The sequence below is a fragment of the Poecilia mexicana genome, unplaced genomic scaffold, assembly GCF_051168715.1.
Source record: "Poecilia mexicana isolate PSO_F unplaced genomic scaffold, ASM5116871v1 scaffold_21, whole genome shotgun sequence".
Lineage (NCBI taxonomy): Eukaryota > Metazoa > Chordata > Actinopteri > Cyprinodontiformes > Poeciliidae > Poecilia > Poecilia mexicana.
In genome coordinates, this window is record NW_028263390.1 from 12,539,134 (window position 1) to 12,552,298 (window position 13,165).

The following is a 13,165-nucleotide window of genomic DNA, read 5'->3' on the forward strand; positions in this document are numbered from 1 at the left end:
TGTCAAAAAAAACAAACAAAAAAAAAACAAAGCACAGCATGGCTTCTTGAACTATTTACTTTACCAATGTCAATGCGCATATTTTTGTCGTTCATCTGCTTGTGTCTCAGAGAAAACAGGAGCCGCTCGGACTTTTTGTTCTCTCCGTAAGATCGGAACATGCTCAACATTTGCACGCGCACAATGGATCGGTCACTTTGTCTAATGTCTCCCCAATGTCCCCTCATCCCTCACTAAAGCTACCACAACCTGGAGTCAGGTAACTGTATGTGCCTTATAAAGTAAAATCCTCCCACAGAGGTGCACTGATCAAGGTTGAACAGCTAAGTACCTGTTAGGGTTGACCTTTATTTTTTCCCACACTAGTATCATTTAGAAGTTCTGACACAGACTAGTAGAGCATGGAAATCTAAAGGGTGAAAAACATAACAGTATATTAGAAATATTAGTGATCTACACATTTAACTACTGAAGTGCTCAACAAACGGATTTACCCATGCACATAGAAAGGATTGCAGCATTGTAATGTATAATTTAGATATGGAAACGGAACTGTATTAAAGTCACTATTTATTCTGACATGCAACTAAACTTGCTCAGGTATGCTTATTACAGGTAGACGATTTAAATAATTGGCATTTAATTTTAGATGACTTCCGATTAAGTTAGTGTGGGCTGTGATGTCAGCATGCTGGCCGATTTGGTACATCTGTCCTACGTTAGATCTATTTAGCGACCTTGCATGCATCTGAGGGAGCCTGTCAGCTGTGAAATGAATAATGAAAACAGATTCCTGCTCACCATCTGTTGTTTAGTCTCCTATGTAGCACATCTTTATCTCGTGAAAGTTGGAAACAATTCTGAACTCTGTTTTTGCTAAAGACGAGCAGCTAAAACTCCCAGCACACCAAAAAAAAAAAAAAAATATGCATGGAAATATGAAAGGTTGTGATATGACCTAGAATATCGTTTGTCACAGTTTTATTATTTATTTCAGATTGCAGATGAATAAAAATGTCTTCATTCGTTATCTTCTGTGTAAAAGTATAATTTTCCCCGTTTTAAATGTGAAATAAAATGTGGTGGTCTGCTTTTTATTTCACACACCCAGCACATTTAAGGTTGGTTTTTATTATTTACTATTTTTGTTTTATTTTCACCGTAAAGGCTTAATTAGATATAATAGTATTATTATTTTTTAAATCCCAGATAACCTTCTGTTATTTTATTTATTAAAAATATATATAATTGGTGTATCACTCCCAGTTATGGTTATTTGTGTCAAAATCCTTTTTTGTTTATATAAACTGGACCATCCCATCTTAAACCTCGTTTAGTCATCCAGAACAACAGGTGGCGCTATTGAACCTTTTTTCAGTCCTCCCTAGTCCGTTTTGTGTTGGTAACAAAATAACTGGAAGACGAATGAAAAAAAAGTTCTAAAGTTTTGCAAGAAACAAAGAAACTTAAGAAACTTTAAAAAAAAATCAGGTAAACATTTTCCTCCGTTTGTTTTTATGTTGAAGTGACTGTCTCTGCTCCTGTATTGCTGTTGGTCGCTACTACAACTTTAAAGCCGTTTCTTGCTTTGGTTTTGTTGTTGATGAGCGTCTTTTAATAAAAATGAAAACTCACCATGTAAGCTTCTGCAAAAGACCAACCCGTAATGCCTGCTCGCCCGCCTTATAATTAAGGCTTTTCACTCCCCTTAACTTTTTCACTTTTGGTCAACACCAAATTTTAACCCATCTTGTTTGGGTTTTAAGTGAAGCCATTGTAAAATACGCATGTTTTACATTTAATTTATTCTTTGATACAAATAGCAATAGCAAAAAGTTTAGCCTGCATTTCTAAAGCTGCCTTTTGCTCCGATTACAGCTTTAGGTTTTTTCTGTGTAATGGAAATGTTTACAGATTCTTCTGGCAAAGCAGCTGAAGCTCAAACAGAATGTACAGAGTGTCCAAGTCCTAAATATACTTTCAACTGAACTAAACTCCTAAACAGGGCTTAGGAAATCTTCCAAGACAAGCCAATATTCCAAGATTTGAACCTCGGTTTAAACTTTTCAGCTGGCCTCCTTGTGTGCCTTGGTCTTCAGGATACTGTATGTCCACTACTGTTCTCAAACCTCAAACATCTGGATTTACACCGAGATACGCTACATAAGGGTGGACTCCATTATTTGGTGATATCGTGTATTATTTTTCCTTCCTCCTGCGGTGTGAGGAGGCGTTGAACTAAACTTTTATCAGGTCCAAATGATGCTGAAACCTTGCGTGCATTTTTATGTCTTTGAGCAGTTCAGAGATGGAGCTGCGGCTTCCTCCTCACGAGGGAGTCGAGCTCTCTGTGGTCGACATGCACACAGGAGGGGAGCCGCTCCGCATCGTTGTCGCCGGCTACCCAGAGGTCAGAGGTGACAGCGTGCTCTCCAAGCGCAGGTACGCCCGCGAGCACCTGGACCACCTCAGGAAGGTGCTGATGTTCGAGCCCCGGGGTCACTACGACATGTACGGGGCCTTGATCGTGGACAGCGAGACGCCCGAGGCCGACCTGGGGGTGCTGTTCATGCACAACGAGGGCTACAGCACGATGTGCGGACATGCCGTCATCGCCCTGGGACGCTTCGCCGTGGACTACAAGCTGGTGAAGGAGCCGCGCTCGCCGGAGACGCAGGTGAACATCCACTGCCCCTGTGGGCTGGTGAAGGCCTTTGTGGAGTACTCTGCTGGTAAAACAGGAGCGGTGAGGTTTCTGAGTGTGCCGGCGTTTGCCTTTGCAACAGGTGGGAGGTTTTTTTTATTTTTTTTACACTCAAATTGTGGTCAGGTGGTTTTATATTCCACAGGTCTGACTAGATGACTTTACACCAGATGTGACGGTGACGGTGGAAGGATTTGGTGAGGTGACGGTGGACATCAGCTACGGGGGAGCTTTTTATGCTTTTGTTGATGCAGAGAGGTTTGGTCTGGATGTGAAGCAGTCCAGGACTCGGGTTCTGGTGGACGCAGCAACGGCAGTGACTAGAGCCGTTAAATCCCAGGTAGGAAACTTTCTCCTTTTACACTTGAAAAGGAAACTATCTAGTCAGCCACAGGAATGTTAATAGAAAGAGTGCTTTCTTTTCATGTGCATGCTATCTACGAGCTTGTCCACATACCTGTGTGTCCACATTCTCCTCCTCCTTTCTCTTCTCCTCGGTAGGTGAAACTGCACCATCCAGTTAGCGACGACCTGGCTTTCCTTTACGGCACCATCCTCACAGACGGCAGAGACCAGTTCTCACCCGAGCCCACCGCCAACATCTGCGTGTTCGCCGAAGCTCAGGTTCAGGGTCCCTGCACAATCTGGAAAAACCAGCTTCACATCGTCCATTTTCCCTTCCACCAATCCACCTCGGGTTTTTTTCCCCCCATTCTCCATCCCTCAGTCTCTGGTTTTTGCAGATGTCATATTTTAAGCTCTCATTTCTGTACTGAGATAAAACATGCATTCTTAAACGTGTAATTCGTTTCCCACCAGGTGGACCGAAGCCCTACTGGCTCAGGTGTTACAGCTCGAGTTGCTCTTCAGTACCACAAAGGTCTCATCCAGCTGAACCAGACCAGGACATTTCAGAGCGGCGCCACCGGATCCCAGTTTACAGGAAAAGCTGTTGAGGTAAGAGAAATTTTGATCTAGATACAGTTCTACGCAACAGTATTCAGTCCCCAACAATTCCACATTTTGTCAAATTATAAGCGAAAACATCAATTTATTCTATTAGCATTTTATGTCGTTGGTAAAAACCAATATAGTGCCTAGTCGTAAAGAGGAAAGACAATTATATGTGGTTTTGAATCAGTGTGGCAGCCATTTACATTCAAATCATTCATTTTTTAATATGTTTGTATAAAAAACATGCGTTTTGGAAAGTTTTATTTAGTATTTTTTAAATATATTATTTTTCTGTTTTCCTTTTTAGCTTTCTTTACTGGGTGCATAGAATTATTGATTAAATACAAAGTTTTACCAAATGAATAGATCTTAAACCGTGTCATGTTTAAGCAAAAGACTGTCTAGATTATTTACACTAAATCAATGCTGTTGGTTCTAGATTTTTAGGTTAACATAAATAATAAAAATAAATAAATAAAAATAAATAAATAAATAAAAATAAAAGTACAAATTTATATGGTAATTTTCAGCTCTCTTTTTGTCCCCACCAAGCAAGTAAAAATAAAAATAAAATAAAATTGGACAGATTCAAATGGACCTAAAATCACATTTTAGATTCCCCCCCGCCCCCCCCTATTTTTGGCTCTTACCGTCTTTGACTAAACGTTCACTACATGAGCAAAACTAAGCTCTCGTCATTCTTATTAAAACCACCAGTTCTGACTCTTAAGCTGAGCTTTAACCTGATTTATGAGCCGATGGCGACTCCTGTGTCGACCCCCCACAAACCTTTTCCCCGGAAGTCCGAGGTGAACTCTTGTCGTTTCCGTTTCTCTTCAGGAGACCAGATGCGGCGACTTCAGGGCAGTTGTGGTGGAAGTAGCCGGCCGAGCTTTCTACACCGGGGTTTCACGCTTCGTACAGGAGCCGCAAGACGAGCTGACCCACGGGTTTCTGCTAAAGTGAACGTTGTCGTCACTGGAAGTGAAATCCCCTTAGAAAATACAGCGACCCGACCACTAGGTGGAGCCAGAGGTCAGGTTGATGTGAGCGTCAAAGATTTTGTGGTGCGAGATGTTCAGCTACAGATTTTTAACCAAAACACATGTTAAAGTTGAATAAACACAGAACTCAAACGTAATTTCTCCCATTTATTATTACTATTATTATTATTAATAATATCCGATCAAATGGAAGGCAGTATTTAAATTATAAAAGTTGAGTGGGGATGTTTTGACGCTGGATCGATTCACAGAGCTGAAATTCAAATACATAGTTACCTATACATGGGTTTTTAAATGCAGTGTAAGTCCAGCCAGTGTGCTGAAAACATACTTAATTTGTTCAAATAACGACATTAAAGTGGGGCAACTCTCATTATGGGTAGGGAAATATAGTTCAAGAATTGTTTTCTGTTCTTAAAATGGCATTTAGCATAAGAATTATACATTTCTATGCGTGTGTGTGTGCAAGCACACACCCTTATATTTGGATATATGCTGTTTATGACATGAGTGTTCACACATGTTGAGAGGCTGCAGGTTGTGAGAGTACCCCACCCAACAAAGAAAAACCAACACAGTCAAGGCCAGCTCTTAACAGGAGAATGTTCAAATGAAACATATACACACATATATATTATAAATGCTCCCCATCAGTAATGAATAGAAAAATCCCTGCTTCTCTATTACTTTCAGTTTGTGTCCCAACAACGCAGAGTCTCAGTCCTCTGATGTTTCTGCAACAGCAGAGCATCAAGTCTGTCTGGGACACCACAGGTAGCAGAACCTGGCCGCCTTTCGATCTATGAAATCAGTCTGTACAAAATGGCCTCTCCCGGCTCCGGATGAGTCTAAAAGCTGCACGTTTCAGTTTTGTGCATAGATTCCGATGTAGAAAAGCAGCACGAAAAGGGATCTTATCAAACAACCGCAAGCATCTCCCACACCTGGAGGGAGGCTGTTCTCCAGCTTTGTCTGAACAAGCTGATCTGATTTGGTCAACGTTTAATCAGTGTTTGGTTTCCGCCCCCTCTCTTATGGCAATCTAACAGAATAAGATAAAAAAAAAAACAACAACAAAAATACAAGTTACTGAATGTGTTGTGTAGTGCATGGCTCTGCATCGAGGTCATGATTTATTCAAGCCTATCTGGGTGGTGGTGGATGAAGGTGAGGAGGAATGCGGAGGTCAGTTTGACCCAGTGGGAAACCGATGGTGAAGAAGAAAACAACGAGCGAGCGGGGACGGACGTTTTAGATGTTGAGCTTCGTGACCGGCCGCTCCCTGCTCGAGTCCGTGCTCTGGTTGTTGATCCGTTTGCGGTTGCGTTTCATCTTGGACAGGTCCTTGTCAAACACTTCGCCCGACCGCAACGCAGACACCAGGTCGTCAAACTCGCCGCCGTCGTCCTCGCCGTTTGCCTTCGCCTTCCGGGCCTTGCGTTCTTTCTCCCTCTGCTCTTTCAGCTGGTGACACGCAGGAACAAGCAGCTCATTTATAAATCTCTCCAAGTGGATTCTCATTAACTTACAAGAGACTGAATCATTTCCAGCACAGCACTGTTTTAGATCTAATAAAGTGTTGGTTTTCCTGCGCATAAAACCTGTAGAACAGTTTCATTTGTTTTCATTCATCTGCTGAACCTAAATTAGCAACAGCTGACTCGATGAACAGGTTTCTTCCTTCCTCTCTTCCTTCAATTATTACATTGCTGCCAATGTATCAGTTTAAGCACAGCAATTTGGCAACTTGGTTTTCTCTTAATTATGTTCGTCTGGGGCTTTTAAAGATTTTAAACCGAGTCTTGCAGATAAGAGAAAATGTACAAAAATGAAAACTTGTGCACCTGGTTGTTGAACTTTTCACCCTTGAAAAAAATCGAAAATTGTCATAAGAGTACAAGTGTGCATTTAGACTTCTGAGTGAAAGTGTAAATGGTTCATAAATGCCCCTAAACCAAAACTTTGCCGTCAACAACGTCACACACCTGAGCTTCCATTTTGGCCCTGCGCTCCTCCTCTTCCTTGCGTTTCCTTATGTTCTCATTTTCCTGCTGAGCCTCCGTGAACGACTGCAGGAACTGGTCGAAGATGCCAAAGAACTCATCTGGCTGCATCTTGCTGGCATCCTCCCCAAAGTGCTTCACTGCCCTCAGGAACTGCAGGACCAAAGCGAAGAGGAACACAGAGAGGGGGCACAGGGGATTAGATTTACTGCCGCAGTCAGCAGAAGCACGTCTTCCTCTGTCTTCTACCGTTTTACAGGAGACTCGTTAAGCTTTCGGCTCCTTTGAAATCGGAGCAGGGCAGCAGAAGTCGGGAGCTTTGAAGCCCAAGTTAAGCTTAGATATGACTGGCTACTGATTAGAGCAGAGGTCGGGGGGCTGGAGCCAGAGCCCCAAATTAAGGCAATGTGTTTGTTGGGTGTTTTGAGCAGCTAGTTAAAAAGGAGAGCGTCCGGATGTGAGGTCACGCTGAGAATATATACCTTTAAAAATGAGATGTTTACAGCAACTCTGACAGGAAAACCATAAGGTAGATCAAAGACGCTTTTAAAGGATTTTAAAGAAGTCACCTCATCATTTTGGTCGTCTTTCTAACATCTTATGGAAATAAATAAGAAAATACAGCATATGGATATTTTAAATGCACTTTTATGTACAAAACTTATATAAATTCAATGGTCTGATGTCATAATCTCAGATAAAAAGGGAAAAACATGCCCAGGCTTTAAGCAGTAATACTTTAATCAACCCAATAAACTAAAGCTTCTTCTGTGTTATTCAACACTGGCGCTTTACTTTAAGGAAGACAAAGCATCCGTGAAATATCGTGTTTATGCAGCTGGCAGGTGTAATCCCACAGCGTGAAATGATCCTAGACTTGTGCTCCTGTTTCTTGGACCCAATAAAACGCACGAGGGGTCCCGCAGCAGGAAGCCGAGACGCTTCCCCCCACCCCCTGCTGTTCGCTTTCCTACAGAGGTGACTGATGGGGGTCAACGAGACGTGTAGAAACAGCTGCGCCGAGAGGGAACCAGAAGAGAGCTTTCAGCGCCCGTGTCTTGGAGTGACAGTGATGCGCTCCTGTCAGCTCACATGTGGTTTCCTCCAGAAATCAACCCTTTCGGATCGACTCACCAGTTCTTTGGCTTCGGCGAGAGAGTCCTCCACGTCGGAGAAGCTGAAGCTGGCCACCGTGATGAACTGGCTCACCACTGACACAAACTTGTCACCTACTTCCTGCGGGCGATTCTTCTGGAAGTCCAGCTCCTGTAATTGTAAAATAAAATTAAAAAAATTATCAAAAGAAGAAAATGTAAATTGAGCAACATTTTAAAAGGCTGAGAATGTGTTATTTTTAAAAGTGTAACTGCTGTAATAGTAACATGAATGTATGACTCACACTCTCAACACTTTTTAAGCCACTGCGCAGGTTGCCAATGTCTTTTTCCAGCTCTGTCATGCTGGAATAAAATAGAGAAAGTGGATAATTGCCTACAGAGAGGAGTAATCATCCTTAAAACCAGTTTAATAGCAGACTGTGAAGATTGGGTGCTTCCTTAACTATATCCTTAATAGGAAAAATAAATCGAAAGGTATTAGCTTTGAAACCTAACGGATGAGGACCATACCCAGAGATTTAAATGATCTCAGTGACAAAAGTGGAAAAAAAAAATCTCACATTTCTCTATATACATAAATGGCATCATTTATGCTTTGTTTTTAAACTGTTACTTTGTCACGAAAACACGTTAAATTAGTGATCCGTGCAGTAAAACATAATGACAGCGAATGGAGGCAGTTGAAAGTCTTAGTTTTCCACACAATCACTGTGTGTTTTACTTGTAATGGTTAAAGAGCACCACAATGATGTAGCTGTCTAAAGATGACTCAAGAATGCAACTCAAACTCTGCATCCATCTATTTAAAAAAAAAAAATGAGAGTGGCATGGCGGTAGGATGGAAGACTTTAGTCCTTGATGAAACTATCCAGAGTTCATCAGTAGCCCAAAAAAATAACATAGTTTTATGAACAATTTAGCCAAAATAAAATAAAATATATATATTTTTTTACATACTTGACTTTAGCTGCCTCGGAGACACTCTGCAGATCATCCTGGAACTTGAGGACTTTGGGGTATTTCTTCTCTAGGATGGTGATCAGGTAGTGCAGCAGAGTTATATTCCTGAGTTAAAGAGGCACAAAGGTATTTGTATTTGATTAATGGAGCTTCACCAGAAAAATAAAACATTCTCAGTTCCTTATCATACTTGGATATAGTCAGTGGTACTGCTGACAAACTTACTTGTCAATACTGGATTTGGTATCGGCGATCTTGTTGAGCGAAGACACTTTAAAGCCGTAAGCGTTCCCTCGCTGACCCTTGTTCATGTAGTTTCCAAAAGCAAGCACCACCTCCAACAGCTGCTTCAGGTTTCTACTGTGTAATATCTCCTTGGAAGCCTTAGTGAGAGCTAAAACAGAGAAATGGGAAGCTTGCGTCAAAATGACAGGAGTGTGGATTAATAAAATAAAACAAATCCAGACATTTTTTACTGTCAACCCTGGGAAAAATATGGAAAAAGCCTAAAACAGATCCTAGTTTTTATTGAAGTATTACGATCCCACCCTGAAAAAAGATCCCACCGTTATATTGAGCACATTTATTTTCTCCAGCTGTTAACACTTTATACAATCCCATTTGCAAATAGGACAGCACCTGGTCCTCTATAACATTTCACAAGGTTGCATCTTACAGAGACAGGGGATTTCTGTTTAGGAGAGACAGTCCAGACTCATGGGCCCTTTCTGATGCCGTTTCTGGTCCTACTTCAGTTTGGGGGACTGAGATGGCCACAGAATTAAGTAAAATTTTGTTTCTGGTGAACAATTTTTGTGTCAATTTGGCCACATTTTAATCCAGAAAACCCCCACCACGGCCTTTCTTATGTTTTGTTTGGCAGAGGCCACCAGATTTTCACACTCCACTCACCCTGGTATTTCATAGAGTCGATGATGGGATGCAGGCTAACAACATTCCAACAATTTGAATGTTGTTGAACAACATTCAAATGCTGTGGGCCTTTGAAAGAGAAAGAGGCCCACAGCATCACTCATCCTTCACTCGACTTACCATTTTATCCCTTAAGAGATTACACGTACACTTCATAGTAGTTGCAGATTTACAGCTACCACTAGAGGGGCCTCAGGGCAGAATATTGGTGGGTTGACTTTATTTCTTTTAATCACAAGCTATATCGAACACATATACAGAATGCCTTAAAAATAAATAATAAAAAAAAAAACATCTGAAAAGAGGCTGTCTTATCTTACTGATGATGTACACAGTTCCAGTTACAGTCCCAGTGCAAGACAACCCAGGTGTTTTTCTTGCATCACTCCCAACCAACTTTTTATTTTAAGCTTGTGCTACTGCAATAAGAGATTAATTCATTTTAAAAGGCACTTCTTTACCAGGGATGCCAATCAGTATGACCGAGTGAAGTTAAATCTCATTCTACGGATTTGCTCACCTTCAATTTTGGGTTTGATCTCAGCTATCCTCTCTGCAAACTTCTTCTTGAAGTACAACGACTGAAGCCTCTGCTGGTAGTGGTTTATTCTGAAAGGAAGACGAAGAGCAGGCGAAATTAAATATGAATAGGGAAATAAATAGATTTACTGAAAAGCCACAAAACAGACCCTTCATAAAACCAAAACTATTCATCTCACTTAATGACATAAGATTTGTGGTAGTGGAAGTATTTTTGGCAGGGTTCGTAAGAGCAATAAACTACAGAATCCGAAGCTTATGACAACCACAGTGACATGCGTAGTTCTTTCAAGACTCTATGAAAAGTTGACAGATTCTTAAAATAAAACCTCAAAACTTTACATTTTAGCAATCCTTTTTAGCCTTTTTAAATATCTGTTAGAAAAAAAAACATATATATTCTGCAGCTATTACATGTTATAACATATGTTCCTTTTTTTGGTTTAGTTTTTTTTACAGCTTACATAACTGATTGCAAATTAGGAATGAAAATACTCTTACTACATTGTTGTTTCTATTTAATCATCCCCCAAATTTAGAAGTCGTGATTCACACTCAGCTATTGTTCCCTCCTAAGTAGAAACCCATGTGTTGTTTCATTTATTTATTTATTTGTGCTCTCTGCAACAAAGTCTATTGTTTGAGCCCCGCCAACCTGAAGCTCCCGGCTCTCACGTTGAGGAGGATCCTGCAGGCGGCAAATGTAATTACCTGCTCATCTCATAGAGGAAGCGGTCAGGTTTGGCCATGCGATCCAGCTCATGCTTGTGCTCCTCAAGGAGATCCACGTCGCTCTTCTCAGGAACAAACTTCAGCAGCTGATCGAGCAAAGTGAGGATGTTTACAAATCCGGCAGTAAGGCAGCAGATGTGTACAGCACAATACGGGCGTTTCTCGCTCGGTACGTCTGTGCTTCCGTGTCCATACCTGCTCCAGCATGTCTTTAGGAAGGTCCTCATGCTCATCCATGGTAAGAATGGCTCTCTTAATCTCCTCATTCGAGAGCTTCAGTCTGCAGTACACAACAAGTGAGTCAGTTGAAAACGCGCTTTGTTTCCGCTCGGCGTGACGGTTTCGTCTGAACTCACCGTGAGAGCAGGATGTTGCAGTTTTGAGCCCGACGACCATCGATGACCGACAGCTCCTTGACTTTCTTAGAGCTCAAGGTGTCGTCTTCTGCTTCTTTCTGTTCAGGGTTAGGATCAGAGCGATAGTAAACTATTTCGGCAGGTGACACACAGAAGCAAAACACTGATTAAGCCCCATTTTTCACCAGACTAAGACTGCATAACAAGATCAGAAATAATACTAAAAATCTGGCAGAAAGTGGATAGCCCTAGAGGGGTCCTCTGTGGTGCGCCAAGAACACAGTGCGCTCCCCATTATGCTGGATTATAAGAGTTGAGTTGAGAGTTCCCAGACTTTGTTTAGCATGCACTAAACATCTGAGGTGGTTCATTATCGTGCTGGTAGCGTATCTGGCTCTGGTGTGAATGGCCTGGTAACAGTAGTGGCTGCTTAGTCATGATGAGTAGTTCTTGGGGGATTTAAAACAGAAAATGTGAAGCAGAAAGGTCCACAGACTGTCTGCAACTATTATGGATGGGAGGGGGGGTCCCGCCGCTGCTTTGCCAGCAAGGATGCTGACGTGATTAATCCCCGCTTTTCCAGGAAAAAAAAAAGAAAAAAAAAAAGAAAGAGCAGGAAAACTCAGCTTTATGCTCAGGTCTGTGGCTTACATGATGTTCCAAGCTAAGGTTAAGCGCGAAAACCTCCAAATTGCGATTTTTGGGAAGACCCAGAACAGATGCGCGCTCTTCACAATGCAGCACAAATACAAAATGCCAAATGTTAACGGTGAGAGGCTGGTGAGGACACTAATGACGTTTCCTCGTCCCAAGGAAAGCTGAAACTGAACGTAGGGATGCAGAAACCTCCAAAATGTATTGGAAACTTCCAGATTGTGAGGAAGCGTTTTGTTGCAGAGGTGATAGGTGTGGTTCTGAACAAAAGAACCACACCACACCACACCACACATCTTGCCTTCACGTGGAAATGATAAACCAGTGACTTTTTAAAATTATAAATCCCATAAACAACTGGGCAGTATTAACCCGGTGAGAAGAGACACAGTAAAACATAAAAGAGGGACTAAAACTCTACCACGGCTTTGTAGGAGACACACAATGAGCTCATAACATCACAAACATGACACACAAACAACAAACATCCCAAATACTCAACAGTAGAGAAAAATCAACTCACCTGTTTGCTGTTATTGATCATTAAGAAGTCCTAAAATGCAGCAGGAAGCAGGGAAGATGGAAGCATTCATTAGAAATGAGTAAAGCAGTTACGTGATTGCAGCCCGTAAGAGCAGACAGCAAATGAATCAGAGCTCATTCGGCGCTTCAGTGACAATGAATCAGTAGTGAGGTGAGCAGCAGTGAGACGGGATGAGTGGTTCAATTAATCAATGTGTGCTCATTGTCACATGCTGCGCACATTAACGTCTGTCGGCTGTCTCCGTGTTGGGTCACTGTGAAATTTAATCAGGCTGGTAACTGACTTCTAAAACAAAACTCAGCCCACGTTCTTACATTCTACATGCAATCTCAGTGTAATGTTGAGTGTATTAAACATGCTTAAATGCATGAGAGCATTTTTTATATATATATACACATATAAAAAAATACCACAAATCAATAATTTGTAATGTGCAGAAATTAAAGCAAAAGAGAACTAAAACCAAAAGGAAGCCAATTCGGAACAGTTCATTCATGCATTTTCACACAGCAAAAAAGGCAAAACCGAAAACAATCAATTCAAATGCAAAAACACAAAACAGTGTTACTTGTGTAATCAATAAATAGCCTTCATAAATGCAGGGCAACACCTTTCTAGGAATGCCCAGCTCAAATACAGATATCTAATTCAAAGAACATTTTT

At 41.4% G+C, this 13,165-nt stretch overlaps 2 protein-coding genes across 5 annotated transcripts in view; one reads left to right on the forward strand and one right to left on the reverse strand.

The window, feature by feature from the left end:
- Nucleotides 1–448: 448 nt before the first annotated feature.
- Nucleotides 449–4,799, forward strand: l3hypdh (trans-L-3-hydroxyproline dehydratase). 2 transcript variants are annotated; one of them, XM_014990197.2, is made up of 6 exons: nt 449–1,491; nt 2,302–2,786; nt 2,875–3,044; nt 3,206–3,328; nt 3,524–3,661; nt 4,499–4,799. In XM_014990197.2, the coding sequence occupies exons 2-6, from the start codon at nt 2,309–2,311 to the stop codon at nt 4,622–4,624; spliced, it is 1,035 nt and encodes a 344-aa protein (XP_014845683.2). In that variant the 5' UTR covers nt 449–1,491; nt 2,302–2,308; the 3' UTR covers nt 4,625–4,799. The 2 variants fall into 2 exon arrangements, with proteins under 2 accessions (XP_014845683.2, XP_014845681.2); XM_014990195.2 differs by lacking the exon at nt 449–1,491 and having other exon boundaries at nt 2,254–2,786.
- The window catches only part of daam1b (dishevelled associated activator of morphogenesis 1b), a 49,557-nt gene continuing 41,188 nt past the window's right edge, over nt 4,797–13,165 (reverse strand). For 2 of the 3 annotated variants that reach the window (XM_014990192.2, XM_014990191.2), the window contains exons 16-26: nt 12,482–12,511; nt 11,305–11,402; nt 11,144–11,228; nt 10,928–11,034; nt 10,197–10,285; nt 8,969–9,137; nt 8,741–8,848; nt 8,065–8,125; nt 7,800–7,931; nt 6,648–6,818; nt 4,797–6,126 (exon numbers count right to left, since the gene is read on the reverse strand). In XM_014990192.2, coding sequence (XP_014845678.2) covers nt 5,914–6,126; nt 6,648–6,818; nt 7,800–7,931; nt 8,065–8,125; nt 8,741–8,848; nt 8,969–9,137; nt 10,197–10,285; nt 10,928–11,034; nt 11,144–11,228; nt 11,305–11,402; nt 12,482–12,511 — 1,263 coding nt within the window. In that variant the 3' untranslated portion in view covers nt 4,797–5,913. The remainder of the gene's footprint in view (nt 6,127–6,647; nt 6,819–7,799; nt 7,932–8,064; nt 8,126–8,740; nt 8,849–8,968; nt 9,138–10,196; nt 10,286–10,927; nt 11,035–11,143; nt 11,229–11,304; nt 11,403–12,481; nt 12,512–13,165) is intronic. The other variant, XM_088002140.1, reaches the window with a different exon arrangement.